The 16,478-nt window shown below is 40.9% G+C and overlaps 1 protein-coding gene across 2 annotated transcripts in view; it reads right to left on the bottom strand.

Annotated features, from left to right (window-relative positions):
• CDC42 (cell division cycle 42) overlaps positions 1–16,478 on the bottom strand; it is a 50,320-nt gene that overhangs the window by 30,086 nt on the left and 3,756 nt on the right. For both annotated transcript variants that reach the window (XM_048824929.2, XM_048824930.2), the window contains exon 2: positions 4,529–4,670. In XM_048824929.2, the coding sequence (XP_048680886.1) occupies positions 4,529–4,633 (105 nt within the window). In that variant the 5' untranslated portion in view covers positions 4,634–4,670. The remainder of the gene's footprint in view (positions 1–4,528; positions 4,671–16,478) is intronic.

Below are 16,478 nucleotides of genomic sequence, written 5' to 3'. Positions count from 1 at the left end.
TCCATGATATGCTGAAACAGAACCCAGGTGAACTCTCAAAACTCTCAGAGGCCTATGGATTTGAAATGTAGGACAGGTTTCAGAGTGGTAGCCGTGTTAGTCTGTATCAGCAAAAACAACGAGGAGTCCTTGTGGCCCTTTATAGACTAACAAATTTATTTGGGCATAAGCTTTCGTGGGGTAAAACCCATTTCATCAGATGTATGGCGCGGAACATACAGTAGGGAGGTATAAATACACAGCATATGAAAAAAAATCGGAGTTGCCTTACCAAGTGGGGGGTCAGTGCTAACAAGCCAATTCAATTCAAGTTGGAAGTAGGCAACTCTCAGTTGACAAGGAGTGGAAATCACTTTTCTAGTGTTGAGGCGGCCAAAAGTAAACAAGGTAGCCCATTGCAAACAGTTGACAAGAAGGTCTGAGTATTTAGCAAGGAGAAATTAGTTTTTGTAAAAACAACTAGGAGTTCTTGTGGCACCTTAGAGACTAACAAATAGATTTACTTTCTGTCATGACCCATCCACTCCCAGTCTCTATTCACGCCTAATTTGATGGTGTCCAGTTTGCAAATTAACTCCAGTTCTGCAGTTTTTCGTTAGATCTGTTTTTGAAAGTTTTTTTGTTGAAGAACTGCCACTTTTAAATCTGTTATTGAGTGACATGGGAGATTGACATCACAAATTATAACATTCAAAAACCAGTAGGAGTTCAGATTTGTGTCCTTTTATTCTTTTGCGTAGAGATTGCCCGGTTTGGCCAATGTACATGGCAGAGGGGCATTGCTGGCATATATCACATTGGTAGATGTGCAGGTGAACGAGCCCCTGATGGTGTGGCTGATGTGGTTAGGTCCTATGATGGTGTCCCTTGAATAGATCTGCGGACTTAGCTGGCACTGGGGTTTGTTGCAGGGTTAGGTTCCTGGGTTAGTGTTTTTGTTGTGTGGGAGCTGGTGAGTATTTGCTTTCGGTTGGGGGGCTGCCTGTAAGCGAGGACTGGCCTGTCTCCCAAGATCTGTGAGAGTGAGGGATCGTCCTTCAGGATAGGGTGTAGATCCTTGATGATGCGCTGGAGAGGTTTTAGTTGGGGGCTGTAGGTGACGGCTAGTGGCATTCTGTTACTTTCTTTGTTGGGCCTGTCTTGGAGTAGGTGACTTCTGGCTACCCTTCTGGCTCCGTCAATCTGTTTCTTCACTTCACCAGGTGAATACTGTAGTTTTAAGAATGCTTGATATAGATCCTGTACGTGTTTGTCTCTGTCTGAGGGATTGGAACAAATGTGGTTGTATCTTAGAGCTTGGCTGTAGACAGTGGATCAAAGCTGGACTGTGATGTGGTGATAATTTGTGGGGCTGTGCCCCAAGGGAAAAATCTCTTCCACTTTGATTTGTGTGTGGCTCTAGCAGACTCCTTTCTGCTACTCACCAAGATGGTCTGGACCTATCGGGATCACAGTTTCTCATGAGTGTTCATCCAGAGATCATCCATGCAGTAAGGTGCATGCAGAGATTCACCCTAGTTCTGTGACAAAAGATCTGCCACTAGAGGTGAAGTTCTCAGTGTACGGATAGAGAGGCAATGTAGATCTGTGAACCAACATTGTCTTGGCCATGCTGGTAAAATGAGGATCAACAATACTTTGTCCTATTTCAGCTTCCTGAGAATTCTGGGAATGATAGGGAACTGGAGGGAATGCATATAGGAGCAGACTGGACCAGGGAAGAAGAAATGCACCTATGATGGAACCAAGGCCTAGGAGCTGCAGGCAGGTTTATGCACTCTTATAGGGCTGGATCTGAGGCCATTGGAAAGGGCTGCTATAGTTCTATACCTTTCTACTGGGAGAGAAGCCATGACTATTGAGGTATGCCCCTGTTAAAGATATACATTGAGCGGGTTGCACTTGAGACCTCTCCAAATTTAGTTTCAGGCATAGACAAAAGATGACTCAATGACAGGCAACTGATGACTATGACATTGGATCTGGTCTCTTGATGCTGCCCACATCAGCCAATTGTCCAAGTAAATGAAAGTTTGAATGCCTAAATGACAGAGGCGCTGCTAACACGGACATACACATGGTGAAGACCCTTAAAGCTTATGACAAACTGAAACTGTACTGGTAGTAGTTGGTGCCTACCACAAATCGAAGGCAATTAATGTGGGAGGGATGTATCACAATGTGGAAGTATACATCTTGTAAAATTGAGGACAGCTACCAATCTCCAGGGAAGAAGCAAGGGTGCCCATCTTAAACTTGATCTTTTTGATGAATCTATTCAGCTTTCTTAAGTCTAAAATACGATGGAAGCCCCCAGATTTCTTCTAAATCAGAAGGTATCGGGAATAGAAGCCTTTCCCTTCATGTTGGTAAGGAACTTCTGCTATTGCTCCCAATTCCAGAAAAGACCATAGCACTTGAAGTAACAGTCTCATGAGACGGGCCCTGAAGACAGATGAGGAATATGGGTTGCTAAAAGGAACTGGATAATATATCCCTCCTTAACCATGTTGAGTACCCACTTGTCTGATGTGAATTTTTTTTTTTTTTTTTTTTTTACTGTGCTTGGGAAAAAAAGGGATAGACATGACTCAAAAGGAGATATTATTGATATACTGTCTTCAACCAAAATGTCCAAATCACTGTTTTGAAGATGTCTGATGAGAAGGGCCCACTACATTAAAGACAGCTGGTGACGTCTAGGAGATCTTGGTCTCCTCTTAGGGGAATATTGAGGTCTGTGTTGGAGAGAGGGTCTAGAGCAGCAGTTCTCAAACAGTGGGTCGGGACCCCAAAGTGGGTCACAACCCCGTTTTAATAGGGTTGCCAAGGGTGGCATTAGACTTGCTGAGGCCTGGGGCTGAATCCCAAGCCCCACTGCCCAGGGCCAGGGCCAAAGCCCAAGGGCTTCAGCCCTGAGTGACGGGGCTCAAGATACAGCCCCTACCCCGGGTTGTCAGGGCTTAAGCCCTTGGGTTTCAGCTTTGACACATACAGCTCAGGTTTTGGGCCCTCCACGTGGGGGCTCAGGCAGGTTCAAGTCTCAGTCCCTTCTCTTGTTTCTCTCTCTTGTGCCCACCTGACCAGGATAACAGCCCTGCATGTGGCATATTGTTTAGAACCAGGGATTTCTTCATAGTAAATCTTCTAGGTAGTAATAAAAGTATATATAAACTATACTATTCTATACTATATACACACTTATAGTATAACTATAACAACTTTGTAGAGACTGTTTTCTAAACTGTTTGACCAAAGCTAAGGCTAAGTGGAGCTCCAGCTCTTGCCACAAGCAGTGCAAAGAAAGTATGAGGGAGGTGGTGGACATGCCCCTTTTATGCCCTTGCCTGAGAGCACGAGAAAAGCAGGGGCACATGCACTAACTAGTGGTACTACTGGCAAAAGTCTCCAACTCAAGTGCACACACACACCCCCTACAATGGAATGCATATGTGCACAATCACTTGGAGAACTAGGGAATCAGTTGCAACAGAACCAGAAGCTTGTACTGCCACCTCAGCACTCTCACTTAGTGATTATTTTCCTCCTCCAAAGGAAAGGAAGAAGGGGTTCTAGATACCTCCTCTTGCCCTTGTTTCAGGGCCACAGAGAGGATTACGACCTGTGGGGTAATGCTTACTACAGCTATCTTCTGCAGTCACAACCATGCCATGCTTCTTCTAAGCTTAAACTAGAGTGGGAAGTATATTGATACCTTGTACCAACAGACCTTCTGATCCTTGCTGGTCAACTCTGCCTTGATTCCTTTGCCTTGATTCCTGCAATCTTAAGATTATGGCTACCTCCACTACCTCTTAGCCCCTAGATGGGTCACGAGACAAACATGGGTCCATCATAGAAACTGAGGTACTGGAAGCCTCAGAACTGTAAGACTTGATTGCCAAAATCTCTTGCAGTAGGAGAGCCAGTAGGCAGTTCTGCCTTTTTTCTTGTCCTCAGGCTCAAGATCTTGCAGACTGATACGAGGAGGGACAGTATCACTCCCCAAAGACAGGAGAAGCAGCATGAGCACATGCATTTGAGGCTAGAAAAAATGAATGGTCAGGAAGCATCCCTATTTAAAATTACATCTTTTAAGCATGTATGCTGCTCATACTCCACCTAAAGTTAAAAGAGCTTGAAATAATCCCACTCACAGCACCCAACTGTATTGTCAACAGATGAGAGGGTTAGGTCTTCAGATGAAGGCTATGCAGCAGGAACAGATAAATCACAGACAAGAATTCACCTATGCCAATGTCTCAAAACACACAAAGAGAAGCAATACAGAAGCTATTATAACTTTTGCTTATTATAAGCAGAATGTGCCTTGAACACATTGCTTCGTAGCTTGTCATGAGGTCTGGGTATCAAGTAGAGAGGGAGAGATGTGGTAAAAGTAAAGATCTGGGAGGAGCACAAGAAAGTAACAGTATATAGGACTATAAATTAAACTACAGGATTATGTTTTTCCTTTCACCTGCCCGCAACACCCAAAACCAATAACATTTTCACCCTTTATACTCACCGTTGGTACATATTCCGATGGGAATTTGTTTGTTGTGTAAGAAATTAAGAGACATGTTTTACCAACAGCACCATCACCCACGACCACACATTTAATTGTCTGCATAGCTGAAGTCCGTTAGTATATCAAATCCAATATGAATCTAAGGGAACAAAAGAAAATATTTAGATTTTTTGCTTACTTTCTCACAGAAAAGCACAAAGTGTTAATCCAGTTTCATCGAGCAGTCTCAACTACAGAATGAGCATCTTTGAGCACTGGAGCCCTCTGGCCAAGGTAGCCACACTCTCAATTTCACACAAGCTTCGAACAGGTTATAGAAACTGGTTAATACACTAGGCATTTTTTAGCCTTAGTTCAGTGGATATTTTCTGTTCAGCACACCTATTGGTCAATTTACAGTATCAGCTGGCATCTTGCCTCCAACTGGTGACAAACAGCATGAAGAAAAAAAAGAGTCCAGAAACCAACTTTTTGGGAAGGGTGTCCACAAGTCCATATCACTGAAGAATACAGGGTTGGGCCACAACAAAACTAAACTTAGGCTTTGTCTACACCAGTGGTTCCCAACCAGAGGTCTGGGGCCCGCAGGGAGTCTACAAGCAGATTTCAGGGGGTCTGTCAAAATAATCCAGAGAGCTGGGCCAGTATCAGACTCACTGGGGCCCAGGGCAGAAAGCTGAAGCCCGAGCCCCACTGCCTGGGGCTGAAGTCTGAGCAACTTACCTTCATAGTGCCCCCTGCAGCATAGGTCCCCAAACAGTTGCCCCGCTTGCCACCACCTACTGCCGACCCTGGCTTTTAACCTACTGGATATGCAGAAACAGCTGTTGTGGCACAGGTGGGCAGTGAAATTTTTATAGCATGTTGGACAGGACCTCAGAAAGAAAAAGGTTGAGAACTGCTGGTCTACACCACCACTTTTGTTGGTAAAACTTGTCAGCCAGAGGTATGAAAACACCCCCAGCCCCCTCCTGCCCACTGACCGACCGACATAAGTTTCACCAGCAGAAGTGCTGGTGTGGACAGCACTATGTCGGCGGGAGAGTTTCAGCAAGCAGTACAACTGTGCCACTGTAAAGTCTGTAATGTAGACAGCCTTAATTTGGTTGTCAATGTTACCTTCTGTTTAGACAGTTTCAATAATTATTTCAATTCAATCCAAGTATTTTAATGCAATCTGCATTTTTATAACAAATTATTCTCCATCCATGTGACAGGAGTGAAGAATTACCAGTTTTTCTTCAAATGCTTATTTGTCTTCAGAACAGATCTGGAAATTGTTAGACCAAACATTTTCAGTGGTTGGTAAAAAGGTTTGAAACAGAATTCTCACTGCAACCTTATCTTTTGAACCATGGGTGCATAACAATTAAGCCAATTTTAGGAAATGGTAGCAAAGAAACTTTTTCAGAACAAGATATAATGCACCATCTGGCATTTCACTCCTTCAACACTGTCATTTATACCATTCTTTTCATACTCATTAAGCCCTTTACTACGGGGAAGACTTATGTAGACAATGACATTAATCCTCTACTCTGTGTCATACTTTGGCTAGCACCAGAAAAAACAGGAATCTGCTAACCTATGTAGACGCATACGTATGCTACAAAAATTCCAACATCTAATCTGATGCCACATCTTAGGGAACACACAACATTCATGTGCCTAATACTTAGTTTCAATAATCTGGCCCCTCAGGAGAGTGCAGGGCTAGTGTATTTTCAAAAGACAAGTCCTTGTTCAAAAGGATTATTGGTAGATTTAGTCCTTTCATTCAGGTCCATTTGACTACATATTTGAGGTTAAGACCAGTGACCAGAGAAATATTTAATGACCTACACAATCTCACTTAATATTTTCCCTACATTCTATGGCACTTGCATACAAAGGCAGAGTAGCTTTTAGTTATAGTATGTTCTGAGGTACAAGAACAATATTTCAGAGAAAAAAAAAACATGAGCGAAAAGCAGACAACACTGAGACCAACTCAGTCCTGATTTAAGAAACAGGATTCTTATTAAAAAAATAAAGGGGTGGGGATGTTTTAGAGCAGCGATACTCGGACCTCAGTGGTTCAGAAGCCAAATTAGCAATCAGCATTACCTAAAAGAGCTACAGTAGTGTGAATTCACGGTTTCGTTTACTGTATTATATATTTTTAATGTATAAAATTCTCACAGCCAATAAATTAGTGTAAGTTGATAATTTAATTGGTTAACAACATAGTAAGAGCAACCTGATTGGTTAAAAATTAAATCACACTATGTTTTAATATCAGGTCTCCTACAGCTCTTTGCAGCAGCCACTTGCAGCTCACGAAGCCTCAGAGTATCACTGTTTTAGAGCAACAGATCCATAAAAACAGAGGCTAGACTACACTACTTTTAAAATGATTTATGGTGAATCATTCATGCTAGGATGCAGAACTGCATAAGGATTCAGATGCAATCCCCATCAGTGGCAAGAGCAACACCATTGCAGCTGCTGGCAATACACCTCTACCCCGATATAACGCAGTCCTCGGGAGCCAAAAAAAATCTTACCACGTTACAGGTGAAATTGCATTGTATCAAACTTGCTTTGGCCTCGAGCATTTCTGTTATTAATAGTCACTTCCTGCCCACTGACCCCTCAGAACCCCCAACCCATCCAACCCCCCCGCTCCTTGTCCCGACTACCCCCTCCATCCCTAATCACCCCCACGACCCCACCCAACCCCCCTACTCCCTGTCCCCTGACTGCCCCGCCCCCCATCCACACCCCCACCCCAACAGGCCCCCTGGGACTCCCATGCCCTATCCAACACCCCCATTCCCTATCCCCTGACCGCCCCGCCCCCAGAACCTCCGAACCATCCAACTCCCCCTGCTCCCTGTCCCCTGACCACCACCCCTCCCCGAGACCCTCTGCCCCTTATCCAACCCCTCGGCCCGGCACCCTTAACACGCCACTCAGAGCAGCGTGTCAGAGCCAGACACGCTGATGCACTGATCCGCCAGAGCGCGCAGCCCCGCTGCTTTACCGCGTTATATCCGAATTTGTGTTATATAGGGTCACGTTATATTGGGGTAGAGGTGTACTAGAATATACCTGATGCAAGAAATAGCTACATATTCATGTGCTTAGCTGTGGAAGAAATAAGGCAAAGGAAAGAAGTTGAAGGTCAGAGAAGATAAGGGGCAAGAGAAAGTTGGTTAAGAAGTGAATTGAGCATAGACTAAGCTTCAGTGAGAATTTACTGGCTCATTTTATAAAATTTCTACATGAAAATGGAAGGAGTACAGAACTCCAACTAAGTTACCCAGAGTATTCAAAAGTGACACCAGACCACAAGCTCAAATACTAAGTGTGAACCAACTTAAAACAGATCTAAAATTATGAATATGCCACACTAACTCTCCAATGGGATACATTCCGGAAGATAGGCTGATCTGTATTTTCTTGTTGGATTTGCTCTGCAGTAGGCTCTCTCAAGCTGTGTGGCCAGGCTGCATTGGTAGGGAGTGGATAGTATCTGGGCGAGGCTTGGAACGCTCTTCCTGTTTTCAAGAGGGTAAGTTAAAAATGTAAGAAAATGCAAGTTGCTGCATGGGCTTCTCAGTTTTTTGTATGCTTGTACCAGCTTTAGTTACAATCTGTCAGTCACCCACCCTTCAGCGCTCCCTCTGCAATAACTCTTCTTGGCCATCCTTGGGAGCCACTACAATACCAGCACTGAGAACAAGGTAACTCTTCTCCACTCTAAGTGCTCCACTTATTGGTGACTACAGACAACCCACAATCATCAGAAGGAAACTGTAGCAGATAGCAGCTCCCAGGCCTTAATCTCCTTTATCTCCCATTCTGTTGTTCTCCCTTTGGAGCCCTACCCTCGAATTCCATTGAAGGCTAATCCCAGTTTTAAGTTTGGATAGGTTTTTCCACAACTAGAAATGATAAACACACACAATGACACTTTAACGAAATGGATGAGCTTCTGATTGTTTAATTATAAAAACTTTATAACTTCGGCCAATGTGAACATGGGGCCTGAACTAACCTCCTTTGACAGGAGAGCGAGGTGTAATAGTAAAGAGTTTCAGAATCACTTGTTCTGAAAAGATAACAAGTGCAATAATTAAATACAACAGGGAACATAAACAAAGATACATTAAAAAAGGAAATTCCTTCGTGGAATTTAAAACTGTAACGGAATCTTTCCAAAGTTACTTACATGCCAAATAATCCCTTTTCAACAACATGTATAAAATACTCCCAAATACAGTGGTGTCCTTTTAAAGACCCATTCAGAGGTCTTTTTTTTTTGCGGGGGGGGGGGGGGGGTCAGGTTTAAGGATTTATCCATGCTGGTTATTGTCCAAAAAATCTTGGGCCAAGATGTTTTTTTAAATCATATATAAATTTTTGCTTTTAAGGCCATATTTAGGCACCTAAATAAATGGCCTGATTTCCAAATATAGATTTAGGCTCTTAAGTTTAGACCTCCATTTCTGAAAGTCTTACCTGACACCTTGTGTAAGCCTAATAAAGGAAAATTAAACAATATCTACAGGGAAAAAAAAAAAAAAGCACACACACACACTAAGAGTAGCAGCCGTGTTAGTCTGTAGTCGCAAAAAGAAAAGGCGTACTTGTGGCACCTTAGAGACTAACCAATTTATTTGAGCATAAGCTTTCGTGAGCTACAGCTCACTTCATCGGATGCATTCAGTGTAGCTCACAAAAGCTTATGCTCAAATAAATTGGTTAGTTAGTCAGTCTCTTAGGTGCCACAAGTACTCCTTTTCTTTTTACACATTAAGAGAAAAAATAATCTAGTCCAACACAGAATATGAGCAAATTCCTCACACCCGATAAAAAGTGCACTGTCTGCTGAGAAAAGCAGGGAAATACTTGTTCACACTTATAGGTAGTAAGTACTTCAAGGCAGGAACAGTGTCCATGTGTGTACATCTAGTAGGATGGGGTCCCTGGGTGTTATTAACTATAATTAAGATGAAATTTATATAACATTTCCTTCCTGTGTTTGCCTTCTCTCCATGTTTTCTGCCCAGTCCATCTCTCTATTCCTTTTTTACTTAAGGATCATTTCTATCTGCTCTATGAAGTACATAGCACATTAATAAAGTCTGTCCCCTTAGCTCAGCAAAACTACTAGATTCCTACTGAAGGAGCTTCAGTGGTCAGGAATATTAAGTGTCACTTAGTTTCTACCAGCACACAAAACAGGTTGATGCACAGCTCAAAGAGTTACAGAAGTAGATGCCTTGATTTCTTAGTTAAGCACAGTCTCTTATCAGTAATTAAATTAAAATGCAAGTTTCCTGATTTACCTCCAGATTTAAAACAAAAAAGCTTAAAAGGTTCCTAAGGCAACAGAGTCATCCACACATTGCAGACTAGTTAAAATATGCTCTAGTTCAACCACAAGTTATTGGGATCATTGTAAGAATTAGAAGGCAATTCTATGGGCTGTTAGCAAAAGATCAGACAGACTATCACATTCCTTCTAGCCCTAAAATCAGAATCTATAAGCTATTAAATTTTTACCTTCACATATGCAGCATGAGCAATTAGAATTGATATGGAAAACATAGCTTTTCCATTTCCAGCCTTGAGTCTAAGTAACTTACACTTGCATCAATGCCTCTTTTTTAGGTTAAAATGTTCATACCTCTATCTAGCCTGAGGAAACTGAGCCATCAAATTTGTGTACACTTCCTGTATTAGTTTCCTGTTGAGCACCAGCTGCATCACAGCTTCCTCTTTTATGGACCATGTAACTGCGACCATTTCATTGCATGGATTGTCTGAACTTAAAAGTTCACTACAGGTAAATAATTGCTTGTTGGTAACCGAGAACTTATTTAATCAAGTTCTTTGGAACATTAAAAATCACTTGCAACACATCAACTCAATTATTACAAGATCTGAGATTAAGTCACAAATTACTCAAGTAAGGAATTTGCTCAGGGAGGCATTTTGCTTGTTGAATGCTCATATTTAATAAGTTTTCATTAGAACAAAGTGAAACTATTTTTGAAAGTGGTTTCAGATGCAAAGCCATGTTTTAAATGGCTTCACGGCCTACTTACAGCATTCATATTACTTGTCTAGAAACCAAGGCTAAATGTGCTTCATAATGCATGGAATCACGGACACAGTGGAATCACATGGATCCCACTTCCACTCATACTGACCTGCAGTTGGATGTGTACTGTATCATAGAATATCAGGGGTGGAAGGGACCTTAGGAGGTCATTTAGTCCAACCCCCTGTTCAAAGCAAGACCAATCCCCAATTTTTGCCCCAGATCCCTAAATGGCCCCCTCAAGGATTGAACTCACAAGCCTGGGTTTAGCAGGCCAATGCTCAAAACACAGAGCGTAAGTATTAACCAACGGTATTAACTATGTAACTGACAGATTCCAATAAATTAATGCACTGTTAGCATTACTAACTTTCATATTTTAGTTTTCAATAAAAAATAGAAATTCAAAGCTATTTACCTGTAGAATCTACAAGTTCCAGCTGCGTTACTTCTGCTGAGCATGAGACTTTCCTATATCTATTATCTACGTATTTAGTACCGCAATTAGTAATCCAATTAGCAATTGGATTGCAACAATAGCAAGACACTTAATTCAGAGGACATCTCCAATGCAAAATACATATAAGTGTTCCTAACTTGAGGTGAAACAGTAGTGAAGGCAACTGATTTTAACTCTGGTTAGCAGCTCAAGTTCAACTCTTCCCTCCTTCCCCTATAAGCTTTATCTTTAGCTTCTAAGGAGAGCTAAAAGGCAAGGTGCCATGTCTTCACTGCTATTTAAAGTCAAGTTAGCTAACCTGAGATAAGCACACAGCCTCTTTTTGCAGTGAAGCTATACTCTGTTATTTTTTGTACTTATTTTGCAAGTTCACAAAGTAACCAAAGGTTTCAGAGTAGCAGCCGTGTTAGTCTGTATTCGCAAAAAGAAAAGGAGGACTTGTGGCACCTTAGAGACTAACAAATTTATTTGAGCATAAGCTTTCGTGAGCTACAGCTCACTTCATCGGATGCATTCAGTGGAAAATACAGTGGCGAGATTTATATACATAGAGAAGATGAAACAATGGGTGTTACCATACACACTGTAACCAGAGTGATCACTTAAGGTGAGCTATCCACAACAGTGGTTCCCTTAACCCACCCAGCAATATTGTTAATCTATCCAACTATACTCTTAGCCCAGCAGAAGAATCTTATCTGAAGACTCTGGATATTGAAGGTTTTACTTCCAGTATTGCATGTAAAAAAGCAACCTAAAAACACAATACTTTTTTATTCAAATTGGTTTAGAGCTAATTTGATCAAAATTCCCTTTCAAAAGTGACTTCTAAACTGAGACCAAGCATGGAAAATTTCAGCAGCTTACAAGCACTGACAAAAAATAAAAATGAAGGTTTATCTTCATCACCAAAACAGCAGGTGTAGTAAAATGGCACACAATCCCATGTAAATGGTTGTTCACAGTGCCTTAAGAAACTTGATACTATCTTCCTGATTATCTTAACTCCAAACTATTTCCACCCCCAAAACAATTTTCACCACACCAAAGATGTTACAGGGATCTAACATTAACTTGCTTATTTTCTGAACAAACAAGTAGTTTCAGGTTGTACACATTCCTTCCAGTCTCAATTTTCTTCTTTTTCCTTTTTTTGGGGGGGGGGAGGGGGCTGAAGGAGGTTAAAGAGATTTCTCTCTGCCTTACTGCTGTGTGAAAGGTTGAGAAAACTGACCATCAATGAAATGCTGTCAAACACTAAGTATATAAAGTGAAAAATAAAATGTTTTGCCCTTTAAGTTTAGTGATATTCTGTGTTACTTGCAATAACTAAGTAAAAATGTCAAATTTTTTTAAAATTAATTTTGTGCCCTTCTACAGTTTGTGGGTGTAACTATTTGTTCACCAATTCCAATACCTATTCACTACTTTTTCAGCTAGTTTGTTGCTTTGCTGACTCTTGACATTGTTTGTGTCTGCTTACCCCACGGTTAACGCCCTTAATAACCGTGAAGCTAACAGTGTTTAACTTTTGCCAGTGCCCTACTCTGACACACTGTCTTCCTGTCACTGTTTGAGCACACATTTTTTGAAGCATGGATAAGACCACGTCCATGTAATTGGTTTTGAATGATCATCCTTCCTCTCAGCTCTCTGTCCAGTGGATATCCCAGAATATTGTGCCCTGTGTGTGTGTCTTCTAGGCATTCTATCCCACCACAATGCAGTATTGTAATTTATGAGATAACTAAAGGCCCATCAGTAAAAGGACAAATTATATTTGCCCCTTCTGTGGGTAGTTGTGGTGTCAGATTTCACTCAAGTATATGAAAGGACGCATAGCACAAAAAGTATCCTGACAGCATCAGGCTACTTAATTTTTGTCATCATCATAAACCACCAACAACTCAATTTCAAGAGGGCTAGAAGCCTGGGCAAAGCCAGACTAAAGAGAGAGTTTCCTCTCCATGCAGCCTAACCACAGGAAGGAAGTGAAGCAGTTGAGAGTCATACCTCTCTTGTGCAACACCAGGTGCTGACCATTCAAGTGCTGTGGTGAGCATGGGCCTGAAAAAAATTCAAAGCTTACAATGCTGTTGGTGACTTATCCCAAGAGTAGGTATATGCAGAGGCCCCCCTAAGGAAGAAACAGCAATTACTGGGGCCAGAAAGAGGAAGAGGAAATCTTAGTGGTTCTCAAACTGTGTGTCAGGACGCCAAAGTTGGTCATGACTCCATTTTAATGGGTTGCCAGGGCAAGTATTAGACTCACTGGGGCCGAAGCCCGAGCCCTGCTACCTTGGGGTGGTGGGGCTCAGGCTCCACCCTCATACCCCCACCAGGGGTTATGTAGTAATTTTTGTTGTCAGAACAGGGTCAAGGTGCAATGAAGTTTGAGAACTGCTGCATAAGCCAAGGAGGCCTTTTCTCAATGAGAACAGCAGCAATTCTTACAAGACTGTGTTTCTGATAATTGCTTAAAAATCTCTAAAACCCACCTCTGCAGAAGGTCAGGAGTTAAGCTTATAGTCCATGAGGATCAGGCACTTCCACAGCATGGACACACTGCACTTGGAATGTCAAACTTGATTAACTCAAACCAACTCTACTGCACATGAGCAAAGGCTTAAAAAAGCAATCAAATCAAGACTGATTTTTACCAAGCAGCTAGAAGACGCTTCTTATTAAGGGCTATTCCCATGCAAAATTTCCATGTCCTTCACCCAATTCTATCAGCCTGAAACTGTTCTTAAAAAAATTACAGATTTAAGTAGTTTGGCCAGAGGAAGAATTTTCCCATTAATTTCACAAAGACAGAAATATTTTTACTCATCTTTTCCAAACAGAATTTCAATATTGGATAGAAACCAGGGATAGTAAGTTTCAGTTTGAAAGGTGGTTAAAATGGAAATAACTAAGACAACCTTAGCTGTTCCTACAGCTATATTATATAGAAACAGAAGGTAGATTTTGTTTCAGTTCAGAACCATAAAGTTGAAACCACAGAGAGCTATACTCCTAATTTTCTCTTGCCTTAACTATTCCCTCCCTCTTCTTGTTACTTTGACTTGTTATATTTGGTTTTACTTCTTTTGCAAGCTTTTTGGAGCAGGAGCCATGCCTTCTCATAACTTTGCCAATATTAAGCAAAAGGACACTGGCATTACTAGATTTAGTTACACTGGTGTAAGTTTTCAAAGCACAGAAAAGGCCCATGCCACTTAGCATAATGAGGCCCAGATCCCAAATAATGAGTCTGGAGATACTATAAAACAAATGTTTCATGAACAATACGTAATCAGTTTTCAATTTTATTGTCTATTCCTTAGACAACTGAAAGTACTGTGTACAAAAAGTTGGATGCTCATGCAGTGATGGTGTGGCAAGAGATCCTAAATAGAACAGAGGGTAAAGTATCAGCACAACATCTGAAATTCAGAAGTGCTGATTTAAAAACCTTGTGTTTCTGTTCCTTCTACATTTCTAAAAAATTTAACAATGTTATTAAAATCTCTCTCCCCTATCTCATTCAGAAGAAGGACCCGCATTGTGACCTGATTATCAACTGAGGATGCTGTGGCCAATTTGAAGATTTAAACTGCTTCTCTTGAAAGTGGGAATCATTAGCAAGAGACAGAGAAGCAGCAGTTTAAACAATTAAATATTGGTATCTCTAAAATTCTGCACCTTGCTTGATTCAGTTTAACGTTACAGTGTGTCTAGGGAACAGAGGTGGGTGGGCTTGTTTCTTTCACCCAGCAATTCAATAAACTACAGGCTATGTAGCAGAAAACCGCAGACCACCTCCTGCCTTAAACTAAGTTCTTCACACCTCTATGCTCTTCCCACTGATTTTAGACATTTCTACCCACACTACTGTAGGGAGGGAAGTGCTATAAGCTGTAACATAAGCTACAGAAGGACTTATAAAGAAGCAGCAGGAGATGGACTGTATTCCCATATGGCTGTGCAAACTCAAGACGTCCACGGTTCTGCACCAAATTTAAACCCTACAATACACATGATACTTTAGCAGACTCAAACTGAGTATCAGAATTGGTGGCAATTCCCTCTCACTGATTCCTTTGGCTAACATAGCATATGACTCATTCATTATGGCTTGGATTTTCAAAGGAGCTTAAATAAATTAGATTCTCAACTCTCCTTGAACTTCGATGGGATGTGGGTGCCTAAAGAACAGAAAGTCATTGATAGGTTGTTGACATTACAAGTCAGTTAAACAAAATCCATCTAAACTACTGTTATTGAAATAATGCACGTTGCTTATAGCAGTGGTTCTCAACCAGGGGTACATCCCTGGGGGTACATCAACTCATCTAGATATTTGCCTAGTTTTATAACAGGCTAATAAAAAGCAGTAGCAAAGTCAGTATAATCTAAAATTTCATACAATGACTTGTTTATACTGCTCTATATACTGAAAATGTAAGTACAATATTAATATTTCAATTGATTTATTTTATAATTATATGGTAAAACTGAGAAAGCAAGCAATTTGCAGTCATATTGTGCTGAGACACTTTTGTATTTTTATGCCTGATTTTGTAAACAAATAGTTTTTAAGTGAGGCAAAATTTGGGGGTATGCAAGATGACAGACTCCTAAAAGGAGTATGGTAGTCTAGAAAAGTTGAGAGCCACGGGCTTATAGTATTATGTATGTATGTTAGGAGATTCCAAGCAGGAATCAAGGCACATCTTTCCTGATTTGTAGGGCTGCACACATTCAAATGCTAAAAAGTTAAATTTAGAATATTTAGGAGTACAGCTAACAAGATCTAGGGCATTTTAGTTTGGGTACTAGATCAAAAGGTCTAGCAGGAAGAAAGGGACTGCTATATTGAATCAGACCAGAGATCCATCTAGTCTTGTATTTGTCTCTGAAAGTGACCTATACTAAATATTTTACAGGAAGGAGCAAAATATTCCATAATGGATACTTATGGAATCACATGCTCATAGAATTAGTTCTTTGTATCAGTTCCTTTTCAATTTATCGTTGTCCCTTCTCTTAGTACAAAAATAAAAAGCACCCAAATTACCTGCTATATACTGTTCATTATTTTGTATAATGATTATATCTTCTCTGATCTCCTAATCATTTCACTTTCCTCATTTCTAATTTTCTCTGTGATTCTAATCTTGCAAAAGAGCCCATTTTTAAATGACCTGGTTGTCATATTGCCAGCTACATTTATTACTACAAATAATTTCAAACATCAGCAAGTCAGATATTTTATGATCAGAGTCTAGTTTCAAATTTTCTGTATCAGAGGGAAAACAGATTCTGGGGAACCTGTCTGGAACAAACTGTCACTTTAGGGCAAACAAATTTATTTTAACATGCCAACCATACATCCAGCTACAAGGCAA

This window comes from Caretta caretta, chromosome 18 (assembly GCF_965140235.1).
Source record: "Caretta caretta isolate rCarCar2 chromosome 18, rCarCar1.hap1, whole genome shotgun sequence".
NCBI lineage: Eukaryota > Metazoa > Chordata > Testudines > Cheloniidae > Caretta > Caretta caretta.
Note: the sequence above shows the minus strand (reverse complement) of the source record. Positions and strands in the feature narration are given on the sequence as shown.